The sequence below is a fragment of the Schistosoma mansoni genome (assembly GCF_000237925.1).
Source record: "Schistosoma mansoni, WGS project CABG00000000 data, chromosome 1 unplaced supercontig 0010, strain Puerto Rico, whole genome shotgun sequence".
NCBI lineage: Eukaryota > Metazoa > Platyhelminthes > Trematoda > Strigeidida > Schistosomatidae > Schistosoma > Schistosoma mansoni.
Genome location: NW_017385987.1, coordinates 2,937,080 through 2,960,775, shown reverse-complemented (window position 1 = coordinate 2,960,775; position 23,696 = coordinate 2,937,080). Strand labels below are relative to the sequence as shown.

Below are 23,696 nucleotides of genomic sequence, written 5' to 3'. Positions count from 1 at the left end.
ATGTATTAATCTCGTACTGGTGTATTGCACATTATTCTTAATTATTCATGTTTTGTGGTTATTTTCAATTTAACGTGTAATGAAATTGAATTAAATGGAGCTGAAAATTTTGAATTTACTAGAAATGATTAATAATAACTACTTAAGACTATATAGTTTACCATTAAACACTATTCTATTAAAACCGAACATAAAAGCAATTAAATTTATTTAGTTTTGTTTGTTTGTATCTTCTCATTGATGTTTAGGACTGCAACTGGTCAGTCTCTTATTGGCCATATGTGCATACTTTGTGTATTGCCTCGATATAGTCTTAATTCACAAGCATTATAAGCAAAGATGGATGAGTTCTGAGATGCAGGTACATCCAGCTGGTGAGTCCCAAATAGGACGAAACGCGCATCCTGGATTCCACTGCTAGCCCCTATCCATCTTGGCTTATAATAAAAGCAATTATTTTAAAATTAAACCGACAAAAAGTAAATTATGATTTTGTGTGATTAAATGAACCTATTTGTTTGTTAGTTGTAAATATTGTTTACCAGATACTCAATTGATTAATTGAAGAGAGTATTATAGAATATTCAGTTTATAATTGATATGCGTATGCATATACTGATATGATGATTTATCAATCATATATTCAGCATTACGTTATCTTTTAAAATTTTAATTAATTGACACCAGTTACCTTAACAACTTAGGCAGAGATACAAGTCATTCAATTCAGCATTCACTGACTGATGAATTTATATTATACTAAAATATTTTATCAAGATGAAAGAAAACAGTGAGGAAAAAGAATAGTTAGAGACGAATTTTGTAAGTTGAAAAATAAATTTAGAAATTATGGTATATCTCAGTAATCTCAAATAGTTGAAGGAGCACTACAAACGTGATAACATCATTCATAGTTATATATATATATATATATATATATATATATATATATATATTCTTAGGCTGATTGCTTTAGGAAAATCAGATATAATTTTAGTAGGTGAGTTAAAAGAAATAACTCCAATAGTAATAAGAAGTAAGAATAAACAAACTAGATTATTTGCCATGAGATATCCCGTGAAATCATAATGCTAATTTATGTTAAAATAATTGTATAATTATGAAGAAGTATATCAGTATAAGTACTAATGTTATAGCCGTTTGTAATTTCTTGAGATAAAAAGCTAAGTAGGCACTCAACTTTAATGCTAGTCTTGTTAGTTTCAACTGAGTTAACTGGCTACTAGAGGACGGTTTTAAATCCTAGCTATTTGTCGACAAATATTCATCAAAGCTGAGGATTTGTGGTGTCTGAATGAACCGATGACTCCTTTGTACTGATGACTGTTTGATTTTGAATTCCAAGTACAGTACATTCGTTCGTGCTCATGTAATACTTCTTGATTGAATCGCGTTGTTTCTGGGATTACTAGTTTATACTATAATTTATATACTTCAAATAATCACATTGGCGTCGTGATGGAGCCTGTGATGGGACGGTTGGATATACATTCAGATTTTAATGCTTTTGAGGATTACATGGAGAGGTTCGAAATCTGGGCTATGACCAAGGAAGATGTTGAGGATTTCAATATTGTGGCTCATTTCCTTACATTCATAGGAAAGGAAGCATACAGCATAATAAAGACTTTGGCATTTTCAGACAAGCCGATTTCACTCCATTATGCAACTCTCAAAGAACTACTGTTGGACCATGTGAAGCATACAAATTTCGAACGCGGTAAAGGGGAAAAGATTCAAAAAATGATTCGTCAGGACATCAGGAATTCCACAACTTTACTATGTTGTCGCAGTCCAATATGTGGTTATTCAGATAACAATTCATTAAATTGTGAAACAGTTCACAAAGATGAGCACAAGTTTGGTAAATACTTGTTCTGTGGCAAGTTTCACCCACGTAATTCATGTGTATTTCATAATTCTGAATGCTTTAAGTGTGGTAAATCTGGACACATTCAGTCAGTTTGTAATACCATGGTTTATTTTGATGAAACTAATGCTAAAATTTGGGATTGTGATCCTACTAAGTTCGATTTTTCTAATGATCACTTATGTTTATCCAAAACTTCTAGAAGCAGTATAACGTCACATAGTAGTCCAGATTTGAATGAAACCCAGAATCATTGTGGGACAAACGTTTCCAGTCAACCAACTTCTTATCAGATTTCTCATGTTATTGTACCAGATGTGGTTTGTCATAGTGATTCACATATTTTTGATGAAATGTCTTACAACTCTGAGAATAAAATGTTGAATGAACCAAATCATGATCAAAAACTATATTCAGTTTTGGCAGTTGCCGATTTTTCTAATGATCCATTATTCGTTAATGAAATTTTTAGTAAATTTGAGGGAAATATTTCAGAAAAACCAAATTCTGATGTCATATCAAGTGTCAGTGGTCCTCACTATGAATTTACCTCTAGTGATGTTCCCAATGAATGTGACACATATGTTCCGAATGGTTCAAATTCTAGTCACATTTCTGATGTTATTGTATCAGATATTGCATATTCTCATGAACAATGTTTGTTGAGTAGAATCCTTAGTCAGTGGTATAATGAATCAGAGGGGATAGCAAGATTTTCGCAAGCAATCAGGCAACCAGTTTTCCCAGAAGTGAAGTTTGCACAGACAGAGAATCCAAATCAAGTCCAAGATTATCCTAATGAGTATGACGCAGATAAATGTTTTCCATTCGATTGTTTCACAGGTAAATCAAGCCTAGATGAATTACATGTGTTAATTACACATATCAATGCATATTTATCTGTGTATTCTAATATGAATAACAAAAAGAATATGTATCATGATTTTTATGCAAGTCAAAGTCACATGATGGAATGTCTCAATCTACGTGTCAGTGTTTACCTCCAGATACTCACATATAATAATCGAAGCATGAGATTTGAGAAGATAATGCAAATTGGGAACGTCATATTGGTTATAACATTGCGACGTAAGGACCCAACATTATTTCGTGGGGAAGGATAGTGTTGGAAAGTCCATGATGCTAATTCTAAATATCAGTGGTTTCACTACACAACCGACATGATGATTATATACAATTCCAAGAATCAGGTGAGTCTGTTCAAATTTCGGTCGTTAATTCTAATACTAGTGAGTGTATTCTAGATCATACAGAGTCTACGTCTATTACACAATCGGGCAGACACGTGATGAACCTCAGGAGAAGAGGTACGACAGACCTCAGAAATCTGAATGCTCATTTAAGCTGTGGCGGATGTGGTGTTTATTTGAATCAATTATTCCTTTGTATTGATGACTGTTTTGGTTTTGAATTCCAAATACAATACATTCGTTCGTGCTCATCTAATATTTCTTGACTAAATTGCGTTGTTTCTGGGATTACTAGTTTATACTATAATTCAAATACTGCAAAACATCAAAGGCTTTCAGCTTCAAACTTTTATAATTATGAAACTATTTATTTTAAATGGACGTTCATTCTTTACAAACTGGTTACGTGATAGCTGAGACGAACGATCTATGCTTTGTCTTGAACTTTATTAAAGTGAACTACATTTCTGTAGATTACACTTTCTGAATATCAAAGACGAATGATAGTTTTCTAGCTTCTTTCAAACAGATATGTGTCAAAGGAGATGAGGAGTTGAACCATTTATCTTGTTTGCTCGTGCTAACATTTCGTTTTCTGGTACTACTATCACCACACTATAACTGTTCGTCGTTGTATCGTATCCAATCTGTAGATCGTGGTTGAAATCCAGATTCGGCGAGAATATTCAACGAAAGTATCAAAACATTTATTCTTGTTGTTTTATTTAGACAGTTGTAATTTACATATTGCCAGTACTGTTGTATCAGTGAACGAACTTGTTGTTATTGCTGAATAAACGGATTCCAGTGTCATCGTTCGTTCACTATTTCTGTTTTGGGAGTCGAAGATAGTTAACTGCACTGTATTTCATTCTCTATAAGAACGGCGATATTCCTACGGTGACAGTTATGAGAGTTCTTTTAATGAAATGCAAAATGGAAGTAATATAACCATTATTCTCCTTATTTTCCCAGCAAAGTGTCGAAAAATTGGGATTTTAACTAGCGAAATACCACTTGTGTCCCGAACCTCAATACTAGTTCATATGTTTAATCCGATCATTCATAATGAGGATATGATAACAAGCTCAGTCGGCTGGTCGTCTCGAAATTGCTTCCAGGTATTGAATTCCTTTGTATTACCTATTCCTATTGTTGTTTAGTACGCTAATTTGTATTAGAGAAACCCTAGACTATGTAGCACAGGCTGTACCGTTTGAGGTACTTTGTATTTTTGATATAATTTGTTCTCTTAAATTAGAACCGCTTAAATTGAGCAGGTAGTTTGTGTTTCGATATAATTTAATGCAAGTAACTCAAAAACGCCTTTCATGCCATAGAGAAGAATGTGGTCTGATGCAATCCAATAAATTTTGATTTGTTAGTTCTGCGTTTAAACCGAATATTGGAATCCGGGTCGTTACACATTAGTTTTATTGAATACACCCAAACTGAAGACACTTGGTCACACACACGTACCAGATTCTCATTGGGTAAGCCGAGCTACGCATCCCTCACAACAGCTAATGAGCTTAGATCAAATGGTTTTCAGCATTTCGACAATATTTTAAATATATCTTCGAAATTCTTCGTTACTAAGTTGTTGTTCCGCCGGATTTGGGATCCTCAATTAGAAAAGTACTTCGAAAAATAGTGTTGCCACGCAATTAATTTCTGTGACATCTCTATGTTTACCCCTTTCGCCCGCCACAAGTCAAGTCCTTAATTTCTAGGACTAGTGGAATGTCACTGATTCACGGCCAAGTCATTCGCCGAGCCTTAACGTTTTCATATTAGATGACATCTAGACAACATTGAAGTTTACCGAACCTCGTAAGCAACATTATCAACTAACTCATAGTATTCAGTTGCATTTTCCAGTAGCACATCACGGACTGACCTGTAGCGATAAATAAATCCTCAAAATAAATGGTTCTGTAAGTCTTTGACATTGATGCTGACCTAATTAATTTTACTGGACACACTCTAGCTGAAGGCGATCGGTCACATATCTGCACCAGATCACGAGTGGGCACATCGTGCTAATTATCCTTTACAACTATTAATCAGCTTAGACCAAAAGCTCAACATAATGATAGCTTTCCAAATTTAATTCTAAACCCTTCATTTCTGAGTCCTGATTTGAATGAGTTGGTATACTTTGATTATAAAGTTGTTACGTGTGAAGGAATTTTCAAACTCTGATCACCTGTGGTATTTTTGTACTAATACGGTTGTAAATAAATTATGCAGCTCTCTTTGTCTTTTTTCACAAAAAACACTTATTTAGTAAGATTGTCTTGACTCCGTGGTGACACCAAAGTAGCCACAGTATCTAGATGCCATGACAGGATTTTCCGAATTTAGCATTGACCGCGGGGTTCGACCTTGATTTTAACTGGGAGGTCATAACCAAATCTAATAGCTCTCCGAGTTTGTTTTTTCGAATGATCATTCTTGTTTGATGAAATTAATGGAGACCCAAGATCTTTTATATAGCTTTAGAAAGGAAGAGCTAGACGCTAAGCTTAGTTCTGACAATATTAAAAGGGGATTAATTTAAGTGTTTATCCTCGTTAACTGCCACGAATATTGAAATCTACATAATTAAGAACGCTCTCCTACCTGTTACGGGAGAACTGAAGACATTTGGCTGATTAAAACCTTTTTACTGTACATCAATTTTAGTGTGTTTTTGGATGTGTTTGTTTTACTTAACCTTTGGACTTGTTTGTTTATATCATTCTTTTCGGACATTTTGGTTTCTTTTGTCATTGGTTTGGTATTTGGGAGTTTTGCTCCGGGAACCTACAAAATTGAAGGTTTGTTTTGTAATTGTTATAATTATTGTTGTTAGAACGACTTTGGTCGATTATTTGTGAATTGTGAATAAACTTGGTATCTAATTTGGAGTTTTGGTTCTCTTGCCTACTTGGGTTCGTGATTTGTGAATATCGACAGCCAGTACTTCAATAGTTGGAACGGGCAAAAACTCATAATTGGACGTAACACTACTGTCCAGACACAGATCTTAAGAAAAACCCTTCGCTTATGCTTTCGTAATCCAGGTAACTTGATGGCATCAAACCTCCAACGTAGGCACTGAAAAAGGACTAGAGATAATAAGATTAGGATCTGACATACCATTCATACTCCATTCCACCTCAGCTGAATAATAGTGCTTCGTGGCCAAACTACACTTACGAGGGCATTGTAGTACAACTGCTTTTCAACTGTATGATCTTCGGAACCGAACATACTATAACTGATATGACTCACACTCAACATCTAACACCACAGAGAAAATCGGGTATGGTGAATGCGGGAACACAGAATCAAAATGGCATAGCTCAGCCATGCAGGCTTAGTCACTCTGAGACTCATTCCTTGTCGTATTAGATGTACTATTCCATCTCCAGCCTAAACGTGTCTTTCTGAAGTGTTAAACATCACATCGTTGATTGTCACGATAGGACGAGCCACTATATACAATGATATGACTTCCACGTAAGGTCACATAGATAAGGTAGTCACACTATGATAAATCTACAACTTTGATATTGAGTCTATTATTATAACAGTCTGGATAAATGTACCTATACCGAACTAGACTATAATCCCATTGCATCACTTAATGTTAGGAAACTAAGTGAAACAAGATATACACGTAAGAATTTTCCAGATGGTAGAATCTACAGACTGTAGGATTTACCACAGTAGAGGTCACTGACAATGTATTTTGTTGATTTTCACGTAATTACGCTAGATATATATCATGGATCTGATAAGGCTGATGAATGGCACTGTCGATACCACTTCTAAACCACGTCTACTATTAAGCATAGATGGATAGTGTCTAGCAGTGGGATTTAGGATGAGCGTTTCGTCTTATTCGGGACTCGTCACCTGAATGTACCTGAATCTCAGGGTTGATGTTCTTTCTGAGACTCGAACCCAGTACCGTTAGCTTCAAACGCCACTGAGTTATCCACTTAGCTACTGAGTCCTGGTAGCCACCTGCTTATGCGATGGAGCGAAGTTATATTCACTTTGTGTTGTTTGCTTGTATCTTCCCATTGCTAGGTAGGACAATATCGAGGAAGTCTGCACAGGATGCACCTATGCCAACAAGATACTGACTAATTGCAGTCTTAAATAACATTCAGAAAATACGAGTATACAACATCTAGTGAATACACTTCTATTATTTCTCGACGTTTTTACCATTATTTTTAGATGGTATGTAGAAGGAATGATAAGTCATCGTAACCAAGTATATGCTATTGAAATGGATAAATAGTTGATTATTGCTTCCCAAAGGGTTGGAATTTTGATATGTAGTGAGCGGGTTTAGGATAAGTACGCTACGCCTAGGACTATGTTACAGGCCTTCTATTCATGGGCAACCGGTTAGCTTGTTGTCGCCAAACATGGATAGAATTTCGTGATGAAGGTGAAGAAGATTGCAAGGATCACTCATTACCTCGAGTTTTTGGTCACCAGAATAATGGTGCTGATTTTTCCGAAGAGGATAATGGATTAAAAATTGGAAATCGTGAACCCTGGGTCAGTTGTACACTTATTAGTGTACCTGAGAAACCTTCCGTTGCATATAATTTAACACAACACATAAGTGAGCGGGAACCAGAAGGTTTGTGGCCTATGGGTCACATTTATTATATTAATGCACCATAGATGTTGAGTTTGACCCATCACTTAATGCCTCACAACATACACTGTTTCTTTCCGGCATTACACCTAAATCTCAGAGTAAGTGAAATGTTTTTTACACTAAGACCTAGTAGTAGAATTTTCCAGGGACCTGACGGTATGTTGTAAATTTATTTATGGTTTACGCGACATCAGCCCATGTCTAGGAAAGAGGCTCCTACAGTCTTTTCTATTAAACGGTGGAGTTCTTGCAGTACTATATATGTTGGAGATGGCTATCTGGCTCGTCCTGATGTGAATGATATTGTATGGAGTGTGTCAGTGGCTATTCAACTTCTTATGTGCAGTGATCTCAACAAACACTTTTCAAAGCTGTTACATAAACCGGGTGTAAATTCATATCCTGACTTCCCGCAGGATATGTATGAAGAGGTATATAAAAATTTCGATGAACGAGTCTACCCCATTGAGGTATGTCTAAGAGGTCTGTCTGTGCATTATTTCAAAGTACCTTACCCTCTTTTCTCTCTCCCCATTCTCATTGTTTTGTGTGGCGCATATATATCTGGTGCCCCTCTGTACCAATGTTTATGTGTTAAAATAAATAAATAGTTTGAGAGCTAGTGGTACTACTCAGCTGTCCCAATTGAAATTGGTGGAACTAAACTTGAACCTGTGTGCCAGTAGTTTAAAGTCGGACAGCTTAACCACCAATCGGCTACTCCACCCTCCACGAAAATATGAATAGTGTAATGGAGATGCGTTTATTTGACGAGTTCTAATTAAAACCAAATTTGCATTCTGAATTTCGCCATTCATAGTTGTATAATATACTCTTGTGGGCCAAGGTAATTTTAGATTGGTTTTTAGGAGAACCAAACACCATCCAGACTTTCACATGACAACCCAAATAGTACAGCTTAATCCCGTTTAACAGGAGAGCCAGACACCATTACCTACCACAAAAATGTATAGCTAAAATAACCAAAAGAAAGGAAATTAAATAAATTATATTTAATCCAACAATCATTGGAACCTAAAAGCAGTACACGTTAATACATCCAATCACTATTTCGCATGTATGAAAACTCAGTGTGTGGCAGTGAGGATAAACAAGCGGGCAATTTGTCTATTAAATATGTGATTCCCTCCCCTGTTGTTGATTTCCATTCTGCTGAGAGTGACTGCTTTTAATTGTATGGAATAAAGTATTGTCTAGTATCATATTTAATTCTCTATTCTTGGTCGTGAATCGTGTAGCTGATATAACGTGATCTAGTTTCTTTATCGTGAACCGTTTGAGTATCCAGTCTTACGTCTGTCAACCACCGTGGAGGAGCATAGACCACTCACCAGCATTCTCCATCGAACTCTGACTCGAGCGATCCTTTCCGGTTGCTATTTCTCCTTTTCATGTCTACTTCCAATCCCCAACGTAGTGTGTTCTTTGGTCTTCCTCTTCTCCGTTCCCCTTCAGGATCCCAAGTCAGGGCTTGCCTCTGGGTGCAGTTTGATGATTTCCTTAATGTATGTACCACCCACCACCTCCAACGTCTCCCTTAATTTCCTCTTCATTTGGAAGTTGGTTTGTTCTCTCCAACAGTAGACTGTTGCTGATGGTATCCAGTCGATAGACATTGGGTATCTTGAGTAGACAATTGTTTATAGATACTTGTGATTTTTTATGATAGTTGTGGAAGCTCTCTAAGTTTCCGCTCCGTAAAGTGAAACTATTTTGACGTTCCCATTGAAGATTCTGACTTTGATATTTGTTGACGGTTGTTTTTTGAGTTCCATATGTTGTCCAACTATATGAATGCTGCCCTTGCTTTGCCGATCCTTACATTTACATCTCGATCGGATCCTCCTTGTTCATCGATGATGCTGCCTGGTTATGTACGTGAAAGTTTCCACCTCTCCCAGAGTTTCTTCAAGTGTGATTGGGTTGGTGTTCTCCGTGTTGTGTTTGAGGATCTTGCTTTGTTATTTATGTATATCGAGGCATACTGATGCAGAGGCTGTTGCTACACTAGTTGTCTTCATCTGCATTTATTCGTGTATATGGGATAGAAGGTTCAGGTCATCTGTGAAGTCCGAATCGTCTATTTGCATGCAAGCTGTCCATTAAATTCTGTGCTTCCCTCAGATACGGAGGTCTTCATAATCCGGAAGAAAGGGAAAGGGTGAGAGTAAGCAGTCTTTTTTGACCCCGGTCCTCACTTGAAATGCATCTGTCAACTATCCTCTATACATGATTTTGCAATGTAGTCCGTCGTATGAATTCCGTATGATGTCGATTTTCTCAGGTACACCTTAGTGTTAAAGAAGGTTGAGTATCCAACCGAGCGGTATTATAAACTCGGTCAACCAGTTTCATTACCTTATTAACGTACGATCGCTGTATACCGTAGGGAGAGAAGAATATTTAAAACCATTAGTTACGTTAAAAAGTCTACTCATCTCTGTAAATAGTTCAATTATCTTAACATAATGTAAAATTCATGCATATTATCACTCTTGCACCTATCTTATTATACATTAATAACTGTTTTCTTTTTGTTTAGCACCTCGTGCATGACGGAGATGCAAATACCAGCACTATAAATGATTGGAAATCTTCAACAGCCTGTCATATCCGACAGTTTCTGCGTCGTCTTTTCAGTACAGCCCTATTGGGACCCGAATGTGCTATTGTAGCCCTTGTAAGTGACTGCTTTCACTTCGGAAACACTTTCTACATAGTAAACGTACATTTATTCTTTCATGAAGATTTCGGCTTTCATCAGACCTAATATTTCGGATGGTATCGAAGTCCCATAGATCGATTTTACGATCTCAAATCTTTCACTGGGTTTTAAATAGGATCAGTATCAACTTACAGAAGTTAACTTTTTAGCACTTTTATTCGTAGTTGAATACCCACTCGTCGTTCGTTTGTCTATATATAAATAATTAGTTTTCTGTACAGCTTTTCTTACTTTTTATAATGTACTGAAAGTTCCAGTAAACTCTAAATAATTTCAAAGTCTATCCAAGTGTGACATCATATTTGATTTAGGAGCATGTACCACCTATCGTTTCTTAAGTACTAATTACTTCAGACTCAAGCACTTGATGAAAGGATGTTAAATAGTAAGTTTAAATTGTTACTATGAGTAAAGTGTGTAATTACAAATTCATTGCTTTCGTCTAGTTTTATTATAGCTTAGTATGATCCGGAATTTCATAAATTAGTACCTAGTTTCTTCACTAAGATCTTGAGTATTTCTGGTTTTTTATAAAGGTTGACATTATGATCGTTATCTTTTTCACTTCATTTGCTTCAGATGTAAGGCACCAGTCATTAACAACTATCCAGGTAAAAATGGGATTAAGGTTCTTACTTGGCTTCAAGATATAACATTCTTTTTATTTCTTTTAACTGTTTTTGGTTCAAGTTTCTTTATATATTCGTAAACATGCACTCTGTTCTAGAATATTTTGTCGCAAATCGTTTATTGTCTTTTAGTTTATACTTTCGGAATGATTTACTGAATTTCATCAGTTCATTTATTTCTATCATTTACACCATGACTGTTTGGATAGTTAAAATATAACAATTGACATTATTTAAATTTGAAAATTAAAACCTCAGCTTTGTGACTGTTATAACCCTTTTTACTTTTTGTTTAATTAGATATTTCTTGAACGACTTATACTTGGAGCCGAAGTGGCTATGACATCATGGACATGGCGTCGTCAACTTTTAGCTTGTGTTCTTCTTGCTAGCAAAGTTTTAGATGATCAAGCTGTATGGAATATTGATTATTGCCAAATTCTCCGGGATATTCATGTTGAGGATTTGTAAGTTCATTAATAAGGAAGGTGATCATATTAAATTAATAGTTCTAAATCCCACTGTTCTTGAAAAAATGTCCTATGGATTTCAACTATCTCCTAAAATCCCACAGTTTTGAAATTTTAAAATCTTTCCCTTCAGTATCAAATGTATTATAATTTTTGTCAAGGATTTTATTAATATTCCAAATGCCTTTATAATGAACCTTTACTTGTCATCGTCGTCTTTGTCTATATATGCCTTCGTGTTAAATTATATTTATGTGACAGTATATTAACTTTAGCTAGAATTAATTATTACGTTTAAGGTAACTTGCCGAATACAGATTTATGTTCACAGCATTGATTCACGCTATATAAGTATCATTACCAAGGTTTGACTTGATAATTTTGAATAAATTGAGCATTGGGTGGATTGTTATAAATAAACTAATATATTTGTAATATCCCAATGAGTAGGAAAATTAGGTTTTCTACTTATTGGGATATTACAAATATATTTTATTTATTGATTCACACTTATTATGTGAAGGTTAGTGATATTACTCGGCTACTTAAAATGAAGTAGGTGTAGCTTTGTTAGTACCTGCTACCTAGCGATGGAAAATAGAGCGCTTCAATCACTAAGTGACCACTTAGTCTCTCCTGATAGTCATAACATTGTAATTGTTTAGCGTTAAGACTAAAAACTGAATATGTAGATACACTTGAGAATTAAAAAACATGTTTTTGGAATACAGATTCTCACATATTCTCTTAGTGTAGTTTAATCTGGATGTACCAAACTCATCATGCTAATCTGGTTTATTTTTATTCATTTCCCTTTGTCTATTTTGGTTTATTCCAGTCAGGATTAAAAAGTCATCTTCAATGGCAAAGCAGATTTTTTTGTTTGAAAGTCTATTGTCTTATACATCACTGTATGAACATATATATGTTCGTGTAAACATCGCAGCAAATAATAGTTTCAGTGCATTAGTATGATAAGAGATTGAAGAAAATCCATAGGAAGCCCTTAATATAGATTTCAAGCTAGTTCTTATTTGTCAGCAAGAGGTGTTGGAATACTAGAAAAGACTGATACTTTGAACACTATATCTTGCAGTATTTCTTTAAGAGGCGTTGTAATTAAACATTCAACCACTAGATAACAACATTTAATCCTTGGGGTGTCGAGCTACTTAAAGTAGTGGTTATATGGTAACGGTATTTATATAATCTTATCAACACAGACTAGACAAATATGGAATTGACTACTTATCAACAACCAATTAGTTTAAATATTTCAACCCTAAAGGAAGTCAATCACAACCTGAATAGCTCAGAGGCAACGTATGTTAATAACAACATGATATTGTATCAAATTTCACTAAACCTTTCTATTTTTTTCCACTGTATATATTAATTGATATTTATATATATATATACACCTAATGGAACTTAAAGAGTAGTACATGGCCGTAAAGTTTGAGGGTAGATTTCACAGACACTGATGCAGATGAGACGTTGATACTAAAACAATCCTCTAACTGACACATTCATATCCGAGCACAAAAATGTGAAAACCTGTCTTTTCTGGAGAACTTATACTGTCTTGAAAGATGCTGAACCTTGTTATAAAATTATTCTACACGAAGTGAACTACAAGGACTAAAAAATATGCATTAATAAACACGCATATTCTTAAGAATAAACTATCCAGAGTCCTATGAGGTCACTTTTTCCGAAGGTCGTAGTTTTCATTACTTTAAATGTCCGAGATTGTATATTTTTATGTACTGATTTCGAAATTCCATGCGACTAAAATCATTTCATTTAAATATTTAAAAACAGGAATGCTTTGGAGCGACATACATTAAGACTGTTACAGTTTAATATCAATGTACCATTTGGAGTATATGCCAGATATTATTTCGACTTGTTAACCGTTGGGGAGAGTGCTGGAGTTGCAAATCAAGCTGTTAAACGCAAACGCTTAACTCCTGAAAGAGCACGCAACTTCCGAATTTTACCTACTAATTTGGAAATATGTACATCGGACAAAACATTATTAAATAGAGGATTTCTTTTTGACTTACCCTCTTTCACAAAATCAGAAGTATTGTGCAATAAAAAAGAAAGACAAAAGCATATTATTCAGGAATCAACGGAAGTTAAGTGTTACAAAGACGGTAATCATCAAAAAATGTTCATTAAAACTCCTTTTTTAAGTCGAAATCAGGCAACTAACCATCAAATTAACTTGTCTAACCCAAAGTTTGATCTTATGCCTGATCATGTAACAGTTCCTGTTGATATGAATTATCAGTCTTCCAATAATGTAATTTCCGATGAATCGTTGGTCCCAATCCACCTGGATGAAGAAACTGATTTTGTAAATTCTACTCCCCCGACTTTTCCAAAATTAAAAGAATTTACTTATCAGTCGAAACAGTCAAAGACAAAGTACTCTTTCAAAAATCAAGAGCCTTCTAACCAATTTCATCCCTTATTATTATCATCATTGAATTACCAAAAAGAGACAGTTCCTTGCACGAAGTTTTTGATCAACTCCTCCTGTAAGCCTATTCAAACGTCAGCTTGTGTTCGGAATTTTAACCCACCTTGTTCCTTAAATGAAGCACCAGGTGTAGATCCCAATAACGTAACTGATTCTCGTATGAGAACAGAGTTTATACGATCTCTTATGGGTGGTGATGTAGCTTATTCCTTATTACGTGATTCTGGATTATACTGATTAGCTAAGGTCTAATATATTTGCTTTTAATATTATTTGTGCTATTGTTATTAACGCTTATAGTGAGGAATTTTCTATTAAAAATCTGGTTATTTTGTATTTGTGTGCATTTATTTATTTTCCTTTATCACTAAAACTATTTCGATTTTTAATCAGTTTTATTTTGATTTTATACTGTTTTCTTAACATGCTAATATTGATATTTTCATTCTTCCCATGTGGATGTTAAACTTTTAAAGTCTCTTAATCAAATTCTCCGTATATATATATATATATATATATATATATATATAGTCATTCTAGTCCTTTCTGTATATTCAACATTCTGCAATATTCAAATACAACGATTGTGTTTCCATTACGATTATTAGCAATAGTATTAGTTACAGCAATTCTATAACTCCTCTATAAATTTGTATTTTTTTATGTTGCATTGTGTGAGTTTTTCGTACGCTTATATATCCATGCTTTCTTTATTAAGAACTCCGTATGGTTAGTATTTTAGATTCCCCTCATTCGTTTACTACATATTTACATATGTATAATCGTTGTATTTTCCTCAGATAAGTATGCTTTTTTGTGTTTATCATTTGACAGGTATATGAATAAATATAGTTCATTATAGGTATCATATTTATACTGGAAATGATTACTAATGTACATTTTTTGATTAAATAAAAATTAAACATGCGTATGATTTTTAGCTATCAACAAGGGTTTTTATGAGTATTACTACTTGGATTATATCTACCAACTGCATCACTCTTTAGTAGTCAATGATGTTTGCACGTATCTCTCATTATTGAGTAAAGTTAATACCAGAAGCACTGGATTTTCCGACACTCCATATGTCTGATGTCCATTAGTTAATCGAAGCAAGATTTTAATATACAACGGTGCACTTTGCATTACCTTACAGCTGTGAGATATTGTCTGAAAATTCACGATACTGCTCAATACATTGGTAGTCGAGAGACGTTCAGAGACCTCTTGGTTGTTAGCGTAGGGCGGTAGTCATTTTCTGTTCTAGACGTTAGGTGACATGACTGGAAGTCTACCAGGGTTACGTTAACTATTTATCCGCCTATAAGCCTTTAGCCTAGTCTAATTCTCGGTTCTCATTACCGTTCGTCCCTCAAACCTGTACTCGATATATTTGGGTTTCGATAAACCCTTATCTGCTCTTATTATCTTTCACTGTCTCAATCCCTATAAAGGTACTATTACCAGACCTGTTTTTTGAGTCTCCACAAGCCAACAACTTATTCTGTAGAGGATAATCCATTGTCTGGACAGAATCGAAATTTCAAATCCTATATTAAGACAAAGCGAGTAGCGTATCCAGCAAGAGCTTCATCAGACCTCATTGTAATGCAAGCATTGTTATTTTTATCCATAAATGAAGAAATTATTCATGATTTGTGAGTTAGCGATAATGTGTATTTATGGTCTTTTATTGTTTCCAGTTCCTGGTGTATTTACAGATGCGTTTTGTGTAGGTCTTGGAACTTACATTACGTATTATATATTCGATACCATTACTTACTTTATTTGGGATCACGATGTAGCTTCGTATTAGACGGTCATATGTTTATTCTAGTTTTGTTGTGAATAATAGTGGAAAAATTTATTAGTTTCCATGGTCCTTAACAAGCAATATTTTTTGTTCTCGTTATGCTATATGTGAAATTATATATATATATATCCAAAATCATCTAAGCACTCTTCAAAACAAACGATCATAATGAATGTTATTCAGCGACTGACTGGGAGAAATGAACGAGAATGGTGACAAATTTACAAATCTATGTGCATTCAACAAACTGGTTATAGGCGACGCAATATTTCCACGCAAACGCATACACAAAGTTACATGGATCTCAATGTATCACACCACGGAGAACCAGATAGATCATATTTGCATCAGTAGGAAATTTAGAAGGACAATAGAAGATGTGAGACTCAGAAGAGGAGCTGACTGTTATATCCCGTGGAGATTTATGAATGTTAACTTTGGGAACTATTTATGAACTAGTGTGATATGTATATTTCCTATTGTGTAATTGCTAAGTAACTAAACTATTCATATTCGTGTCCCTCTTATTATAAGTTTTATTTTGACCCATAGGCTATTATTATACGATTTACCATTCTTGAGTTATCCCCAGTCTATTGATTACTGTTCCCTATATTCACAGCCACATTTGGCCAAATCTTGTACGAATGTTATTTTCTATTTTATGGTGGTCAGTTTGTTTGGTATATAAACCCAGTATGTTTGGGAATGATGATTCATATTGCAGAGACTATTATTGATTTTCTGGACTTAACTGGTTGGGCTAGGCAGAAAGCAGGACTGATAAGTACTCAAGACTGCTCATACGGATATTGTGTATCATTGGATCCGATCGATAATTCACTCATCTCTGATTGACGGCAAACGTCACCTCATAAATTGAACACGGCATGTACATGCATTCTCACACAATATAACACTGACATAGCTTCCGATCACCACCTAGTTGTGGCCAAGAGGAAACTGGTGCTAAAGGAACACTGGACAACTGGAGAAACAGCATTTAGAAGGTTCAATACAGCTTTCTACATTCTGACAAACTCAACGAACTCAATATAACTCTCAACAACAGATTCCAAGCCTTACGAAAACCACTCGAAGAAGAGGAAACTACCATGGAGAACAATTGGAAAGGTATCGAAAAAGTAATGATTTCAGTGTGTCAGCAGGTTCTGGGCTGAAAGAAGCATCAACATGAGGAATAGATATCAAGCCTTATGAAGAGCGCCTCCAATCACTTAAGCTTTACCCACTAGAGTACAGGCGTCTTAGATGTGACCTGCTTATGACTTACAGTATCCTAAACACTTCTGTTCATCCACTTAAACATTTAATTAAGCTTCGTCACAACAATTAACTAAATGGTAACACCCAGAAACTGGAGACTCAACATAGCAGAACGGAATTTAGACACAACTTCTACTCCTTAAGAATTGTTAAATGCTGGAATACGCAGCCAACTGAGCTAGTCCAAGCGATTTTCCTCGAGTCCTTTAAGAGGAAACTTGACCTATTCTTAAGGACTAAGGATAACATATTATTATGATTTACTAATTTCTTTTCTCCTGTTATCGTTAATATTACATAAGTTCCTGCCTGGAGGTATTGGTGATCCACTGCTACTAGACACGGAAGCTTGTTAGGCGAAATCTTCTATTCCGTCCACAGCCATTTGAACAAGAGCAGAGAAAGTTCAGGCACAATCTGAATTCAAAGGAGCAAATGAAGAAGAGCATTAGAGTTGACAAGTAGAAATATGTGGAAGAACTAGTAGCGACAGCGGAAAATGATGTAAGAGAATGTAATATGTAACAACTACATGACACAACAAAGAAACTGACAGGGAAATGTAGCAAACCGAAGAGATCGGTCAAGGACAAAGTGGGCCAGTCAATCACTGAGATCCAAGAACAGAGGAACAGACGGGTACACCATCTCGAGGATCTCTTGAACCGGCCAGCTACACTGAACCCATCGAATATCGAAGGAGCACACACAAACCTCCCAACGGATGTCACTCCATCAACGATCGAAGAAATCAGGATGGTCGGTTATCAGACAAATGAAGAGTGGGAAAGCAGCAGGATCTGACAATATACCAGCTGAAGCACTGAAGTCAGACATAGAGATAACTGCAAACATGCTCCATGTTCTAATTGGGAAGAAGAACAAGTACCGACAGACTGGAAAGAAGAATACCTTGTAGCTGTAAATAATTCCCCAAAATCAATAGCTCATTAAGTGTTCGACATCGGATGCTGACCACGTTGTTAAAGTGGACTTGTTTAACTGAAGGCTTTCGGTCATGCATCTGTACCAGATCACGTTTCGACCCAGCGTGGGACACTGCTCCTACATTCACTAGCCAGCTTAGAGTAAACGCTTCGCGATATATTGACAACGGATCATATATATCTTTCCTACCTCTTCGCATCTGACTTCTGATTTCGATTAGTTTGGGAACGCTTCGTACATAGAAGGTGTTACTGGTAGGTAGTTGTAAAATTAGAATGCTAGTCGTATCTTCATGATATCATCAAGGTATCAAAGAAAGGAGATACGAGAAGATGTGAGAACTTTATTGGAAAAATACTACCATCGGTACCAGAAAAGGTTTTCAACAGAGTGTTGCTGAACCAGATGGAAAATTCAGCAGACTTTCAGATTCGAGATCAATGTGCTGGATTTCGTAAGGATCGGTCGTGCACAGCCGCACTGAAGACACTACGGAACATCGTTGAACAAACAATTGAATAGGACTCGTCCGTATACATCAATTTCATTGACTATGAGGCGTTCGACAAGGGAGATAGGAGAACATTATGAAAACCTCTTCGATAGCTGAAAAAATCGTAAATACTTTAAAAAATTAATACGACGGACTACACTGCAGAGTCATGCTTGGAGGACAGTTAACATATGCATTTCAAGTGAGGACCGGGGTCAAAAAAGACTGCTTACTCTCACCCTTTCCCTTTCTTCCGGATTATGAAGACCTCCGTATCTGAGGGAAGCACAGAATTTAATGGACAGCTTGCATGCAAATAGACGATTCGGACTTCACAGATGACCTGAACCTTCTATCCCATATACACGAATAAATGCAGATGAAGACAACTAGTGTAGCAACAGCCTCTGCATCAGTATGCCTCGATATACATAAATAACAAAGCAAGATCCTCAAACACAACACGGAGAACACCAACCCAATCACACTTGAAGAAACTCTGGGAGAGGTGGAAACTTTCACGTACATAACCAGGCAGCATCATCGATGAACAAGGAGGATCCGATCGAGATGTAAATGTAAGGATCGGCAAAGCAAGGGCAGCATTCCTATAGTTGAACAATATATGGAACTCAAAAAACAACCGTCAACAAATATCAAAGTCAGAATCTTCAATGAGAACGTCAAAATAGTTTTACTTTACGGAGCAGAAACTTAGAGAGCTTCCACAACTATCATAAAAAATCACAAGTATCTATAAACAATTGTCTACTCAAGATACCCAATGTCTATCGACTGGATACCATCAGCAACAGTCTACTGTTGGAGAGAACAAACCAACTTCCAAATGAAGAGGAAATTAAGGGAGACGTTGGAGGTGGTGGGTGGTACATACATTAAGGAAATCATCAAACTGCACCCAGAGGCAAGCCCTGACTTGGGATCCTGAAGGGGAACGGAGAAGAGGAAGACCAAAGAACACACTACGTTGGGGATTGGAAGTAGACATGAAAAGGAGAAATAGCAACCGGAAAGGATCGCTCGAGTCAGAGTTCGATGGAGAATGCTGGTGAGTGGTCTATACTCCTCCACGAGGGTTAGGAGGCGTAAGTGAGCATGTTAGTATCGAAACGTGTCTTCAAATATGACAATCTCGAGTACTAAAAGTATTTCACATCTGGTCTTCATGCGATCTGTCGATGAAACGTGACTTTGAGTCTTCGGATGAAAGAGTCAAATGTAACTGAAATGGTGTGAATCTGTGTCGAATTGTTATGAAACGACTTTCTTCCCATTACAAAAGAGTATGAATTTCAAGATGGTAGAATTTCACTCAGTGCTATAGAACAAAGTAAGACGCGTGAAGAATGCTTAGACGAATATTTTGGCTGATGAACAAAACACGAATAAAAGTTTTATGTTTGTTGTAATATATCGATAAGACCTAACCTAATATGTCAGTCAGGGCGCTTAGTTTGTGAGTTGCGTTGGTTGTCCCCGCGATTACCAGTGAGTTTTCAAGGAATCATTCTCTTTGTGTTTCGTATGCGTTATCCTGACTCTTTGCATTATATGTAGTATTAACAAGCACACTGGCTGTTTTTTCATAGACTCAAATGACAAACACCTGTGCGATCTCGATGGCACTAGTTCTTATTCGGACTTACATTTTCATAATAAATATCAGTAGGTTCGTTTAAGGTTCTGTAATACTAATTTTCATGGTAAATAGTACATCACAACAGTTACACTCGCACTTTTTCTCCCGTTAAAACTTATGTTTGTGTACTTACTCTTCACATATTACTGCCTTATAACAAACTTACAAATATTAAAGGAGAAATGTGGTTCAAATATCATAAATTCCACATTACCTTCCATCTCTCACTGAAAAATACTGAAGTATTTTTGTGAATAGTCTGTATCAAGTAATCCTCGAAAAAATGTATTTCCTTAGCCATTTTTTGTGACAAGTTTTATCAACTCTTATAGACAAATAATCCACTTATATGAAGTATGCACATGTTCATCAAATGATTACAATAGAAATGTTCTGTAGTGTTGAGACGCTGTACCAGTTGGGTGAACATGTATAGTTGAAAAATTAATGCATGAAAAGGACTGGACAAACGTCGAGTAAAAGTTCCGTACCGGGTAACATAAGTTGTAGAAGGATGAAATTTGACGGTTTGTTTTTATATATGACGCTACTGAGTTGCACTTGTAAGTGGTGTAGATTCACCGCGAATATATATATATATATACGCCTAACTTTAACTACTGATTCTAATCCCACAAGCTACTAGTCTGAGCCATATTGATAGATGCAGACTACTTGGTTGGGGTCCACGTGACTATCGTACCCAATGGTTGGAGACTGTGTGACATGGCTCATAATCGATCACAATGACGCAAGTGTATACACTCTTTGTCTTCTTTTAAACCTTGAGATTAAAATCGCTTCATATCTGTCTTTCTTCCTGTGTTTGACGAAATCTTAGCACGGATACAGAAGGCTCGTCTAGCTTTCGCCAACTTGCGTAGTTTATGGCGTGGGCGAGATATCCGTCTACCAAGCAAAGGACGGGTTTACTGCGCAGCAGTTTGTTCCGTCCTACTTTATGGCGGTAAAACATGGCCGATAAAAGTAGAGGATATTCGTAGGCTGCTAATATTCGATGATAGGTGTCTTCGAAACATTGCGCGTATATCCTGGAACCACCGGGTAAGTAATGCAGTTGTTAGGAAACAGGTACTAGGTAAGGGTGGCAAATCGATTGATGAAGTAGTGAAACTTCATCAGTTGAGATGGCTAGGATATGTGTTACGTATGCCCAACCACCGACTGCCCCGACGTGCGATGTTTTATGGTGTAGGAGTAGGTTGGAAGAAAGCCAGTGGTGGCCAGACGAAAACGTGGCACAAATCCGTGAAGTCATTGGCAAGTAAACTGAGCCATGTTGGTAGGTGTAGGCTACCCGGTTGGGATCCGCGAGATGATAACAATCGATAGTTGGAGACCTTGAATGACATGGCTCAAAATCGTTTGCAATGGCGAAGGTGCATCCACTGTTTGTGTTCTGCCAAATTCTAATCTTCTGTATTCTTCATGTCTCTATGTTTTGTCTCTGTCCAAATTTATTTCCCTGGATTATACTCCTTGAATAACATCTTCAAACCCTAATCTTTCCGATCACTGCTTATACTTTTACTACTTCTACCACTATGTGATTGGAATCGACAACTGTATCTCTGTGCTAATGTGGTATGGCAATTTCGAACTGATGTACGTACGTACGTACGAAGTTCTACGTTGTGACTGACTGACTGACTGACGTGTACTATATCCTTATATAAATCTTTCTTTTGTATATTACCACCACTAAATTAACTACTATGAGTTCGGTGTTCATCGTGTTGTGCTAGTGAAGTATGGCAACTTGGATCAGTGCATAGATGTGCCTGGTCCTACATTGTAGCTGACTGACTGAATCCCACAAGCGGGTGGTTAAAGTTCCTTAATTCCATCTCATTGTCACCCAAAGTTTGTCTATAAATCATAGTCTCTGTGAGAAACAATTCAATCAATGTTAAAATATACTTTTAAAAACCTTTGTAAAGCTAGGTCGAAATATGAAACACGATTTTGCTGCCTTAACGTTTGAAAGAAAAATATTCTTTTTGTTACCTTTGGAAGTCCACGCATAAGAGCTTTTTACTATGGCTTACTAAACTTCGTAAAACGTAATTAAAAGCGATTAGGTTTGGTGGATGAATGACTCGTAATTTTGATAAGGTTTTGAATAAAAAGGTCAAGTTGTCATCCCACAAATTTTTGGGCTTTGCGCGAACTACCTCTACCTGACGTAATTGTTCTGAAGTCGCCTATCGCGGGTATACCTACGAAGTTTGTACCAATACTTCAACAGGTACGCTACATATTTGCTTAATGATTATCCTTATAGGACAACTGAATACTTCGTTCTTCAAAATTTATCCAAATAAGATCTTTCAACAGTTGTTTAGTTATCAACTTAGGGTCACATACGAATACATGTCTGCCAAAGTTACTACATGATATTCGGGATTATTATACAAAATCCCAACTTATTTTCCTGACGTTTAAAATAAAATGTGTGCCTTATTTTTGGTAGAATCTTGATATCATGCATAAATAAATACTAGCTTCAGTTACCAGGCTTTTAGTTGTATTCTGTGTAATGATTTTATTCTTCACAACTGTGAAATTCATTTGACAGAATACTCTTCACAACAAGTTTCTGGGAGACATAACGTAAAAGCAAGTAGAAAACACGTGTACTAAGTTGCGTCTAACATAAATCTGTCAATCCAGGGGCCACTTTTTACGTCACCACATTCAAAGGAAGTAACACTAATGATATCAAGAGGACTGAAAAGCTGGAAATGCAAGGAAAAAGTAAAGATATAAAATCGGGGTATTGGTAGTATGAAAATACGTTATTTTCAAGATTTATAGTAATAAAAAGTATTCTCTGCATTATTCCAACTAAGTTTTAGATATATCACTTGGAGTGCAAAAGGTTTCCAAGCTCTAGAGGTACTAGGGGAACGTAAGTAGCCTTTGTTAGAGTTTCTAACTTTATTAGATAAGCGCAGCTATACTTTGCTGTAAGTCCTCTGTTAAGAAGGATTTGAAGTGTACTATTCTAACGAGGTCCTGCCATCTGCGTAATGCTTGTGGTCTCGAATATGTAGGGTTACTTGGTAGCCATATAAAGTTTATTTGCTATATAGAGTGATAAGTCCCTATTGATATTTTATGTTCTTTATCAAATTGCAAACTAGTTTAACAAGATGTAATGGCTTTTTTATAATCAGTGACATTAAAGTTGTCAATAATTTCCTACTCTTGCCTAACTCCACTTTTACAATGAATCGCCGGACGACTTAGGGTAACATAATAATTGACTTTCCACGCAAGGCACATTTGGTACTAACATGACTAGCAATCTTGTTCTGTGTCTGTAAGAGCATCATTCAAGTAATGAACTCGCATATGGTTG

At 36.1% G+C, this 23,696-nt stretch overlaps 1 protein-coding gene across 1 annotated transcript; it reads left to right on the top strand.

The window, feature by feature from the left end:
* Positions 1-8,112: 8,112 nt before the first annotated feature.
* Positions 8,113-14,347, top strand: Smp_127600 (unnamed protein product; the record flags this gene model as incomplete). The annotated part of the gene is made up of 4 exons (XM_018792019.1): positions 8,113-8,244; positions 10,338-10,475; positions 11,450-11,616; positions 13,444-14,347. 4 exons carry the CDS (start codon positions 8,113-8,115, stop codon positions 14,345-14,347), a joined length of 1,341 nt encoding a protein of 446 aa, XP_018644922.1.
* Positions 14,348-23,696: the final 9,349 nt, after the last annotated feature.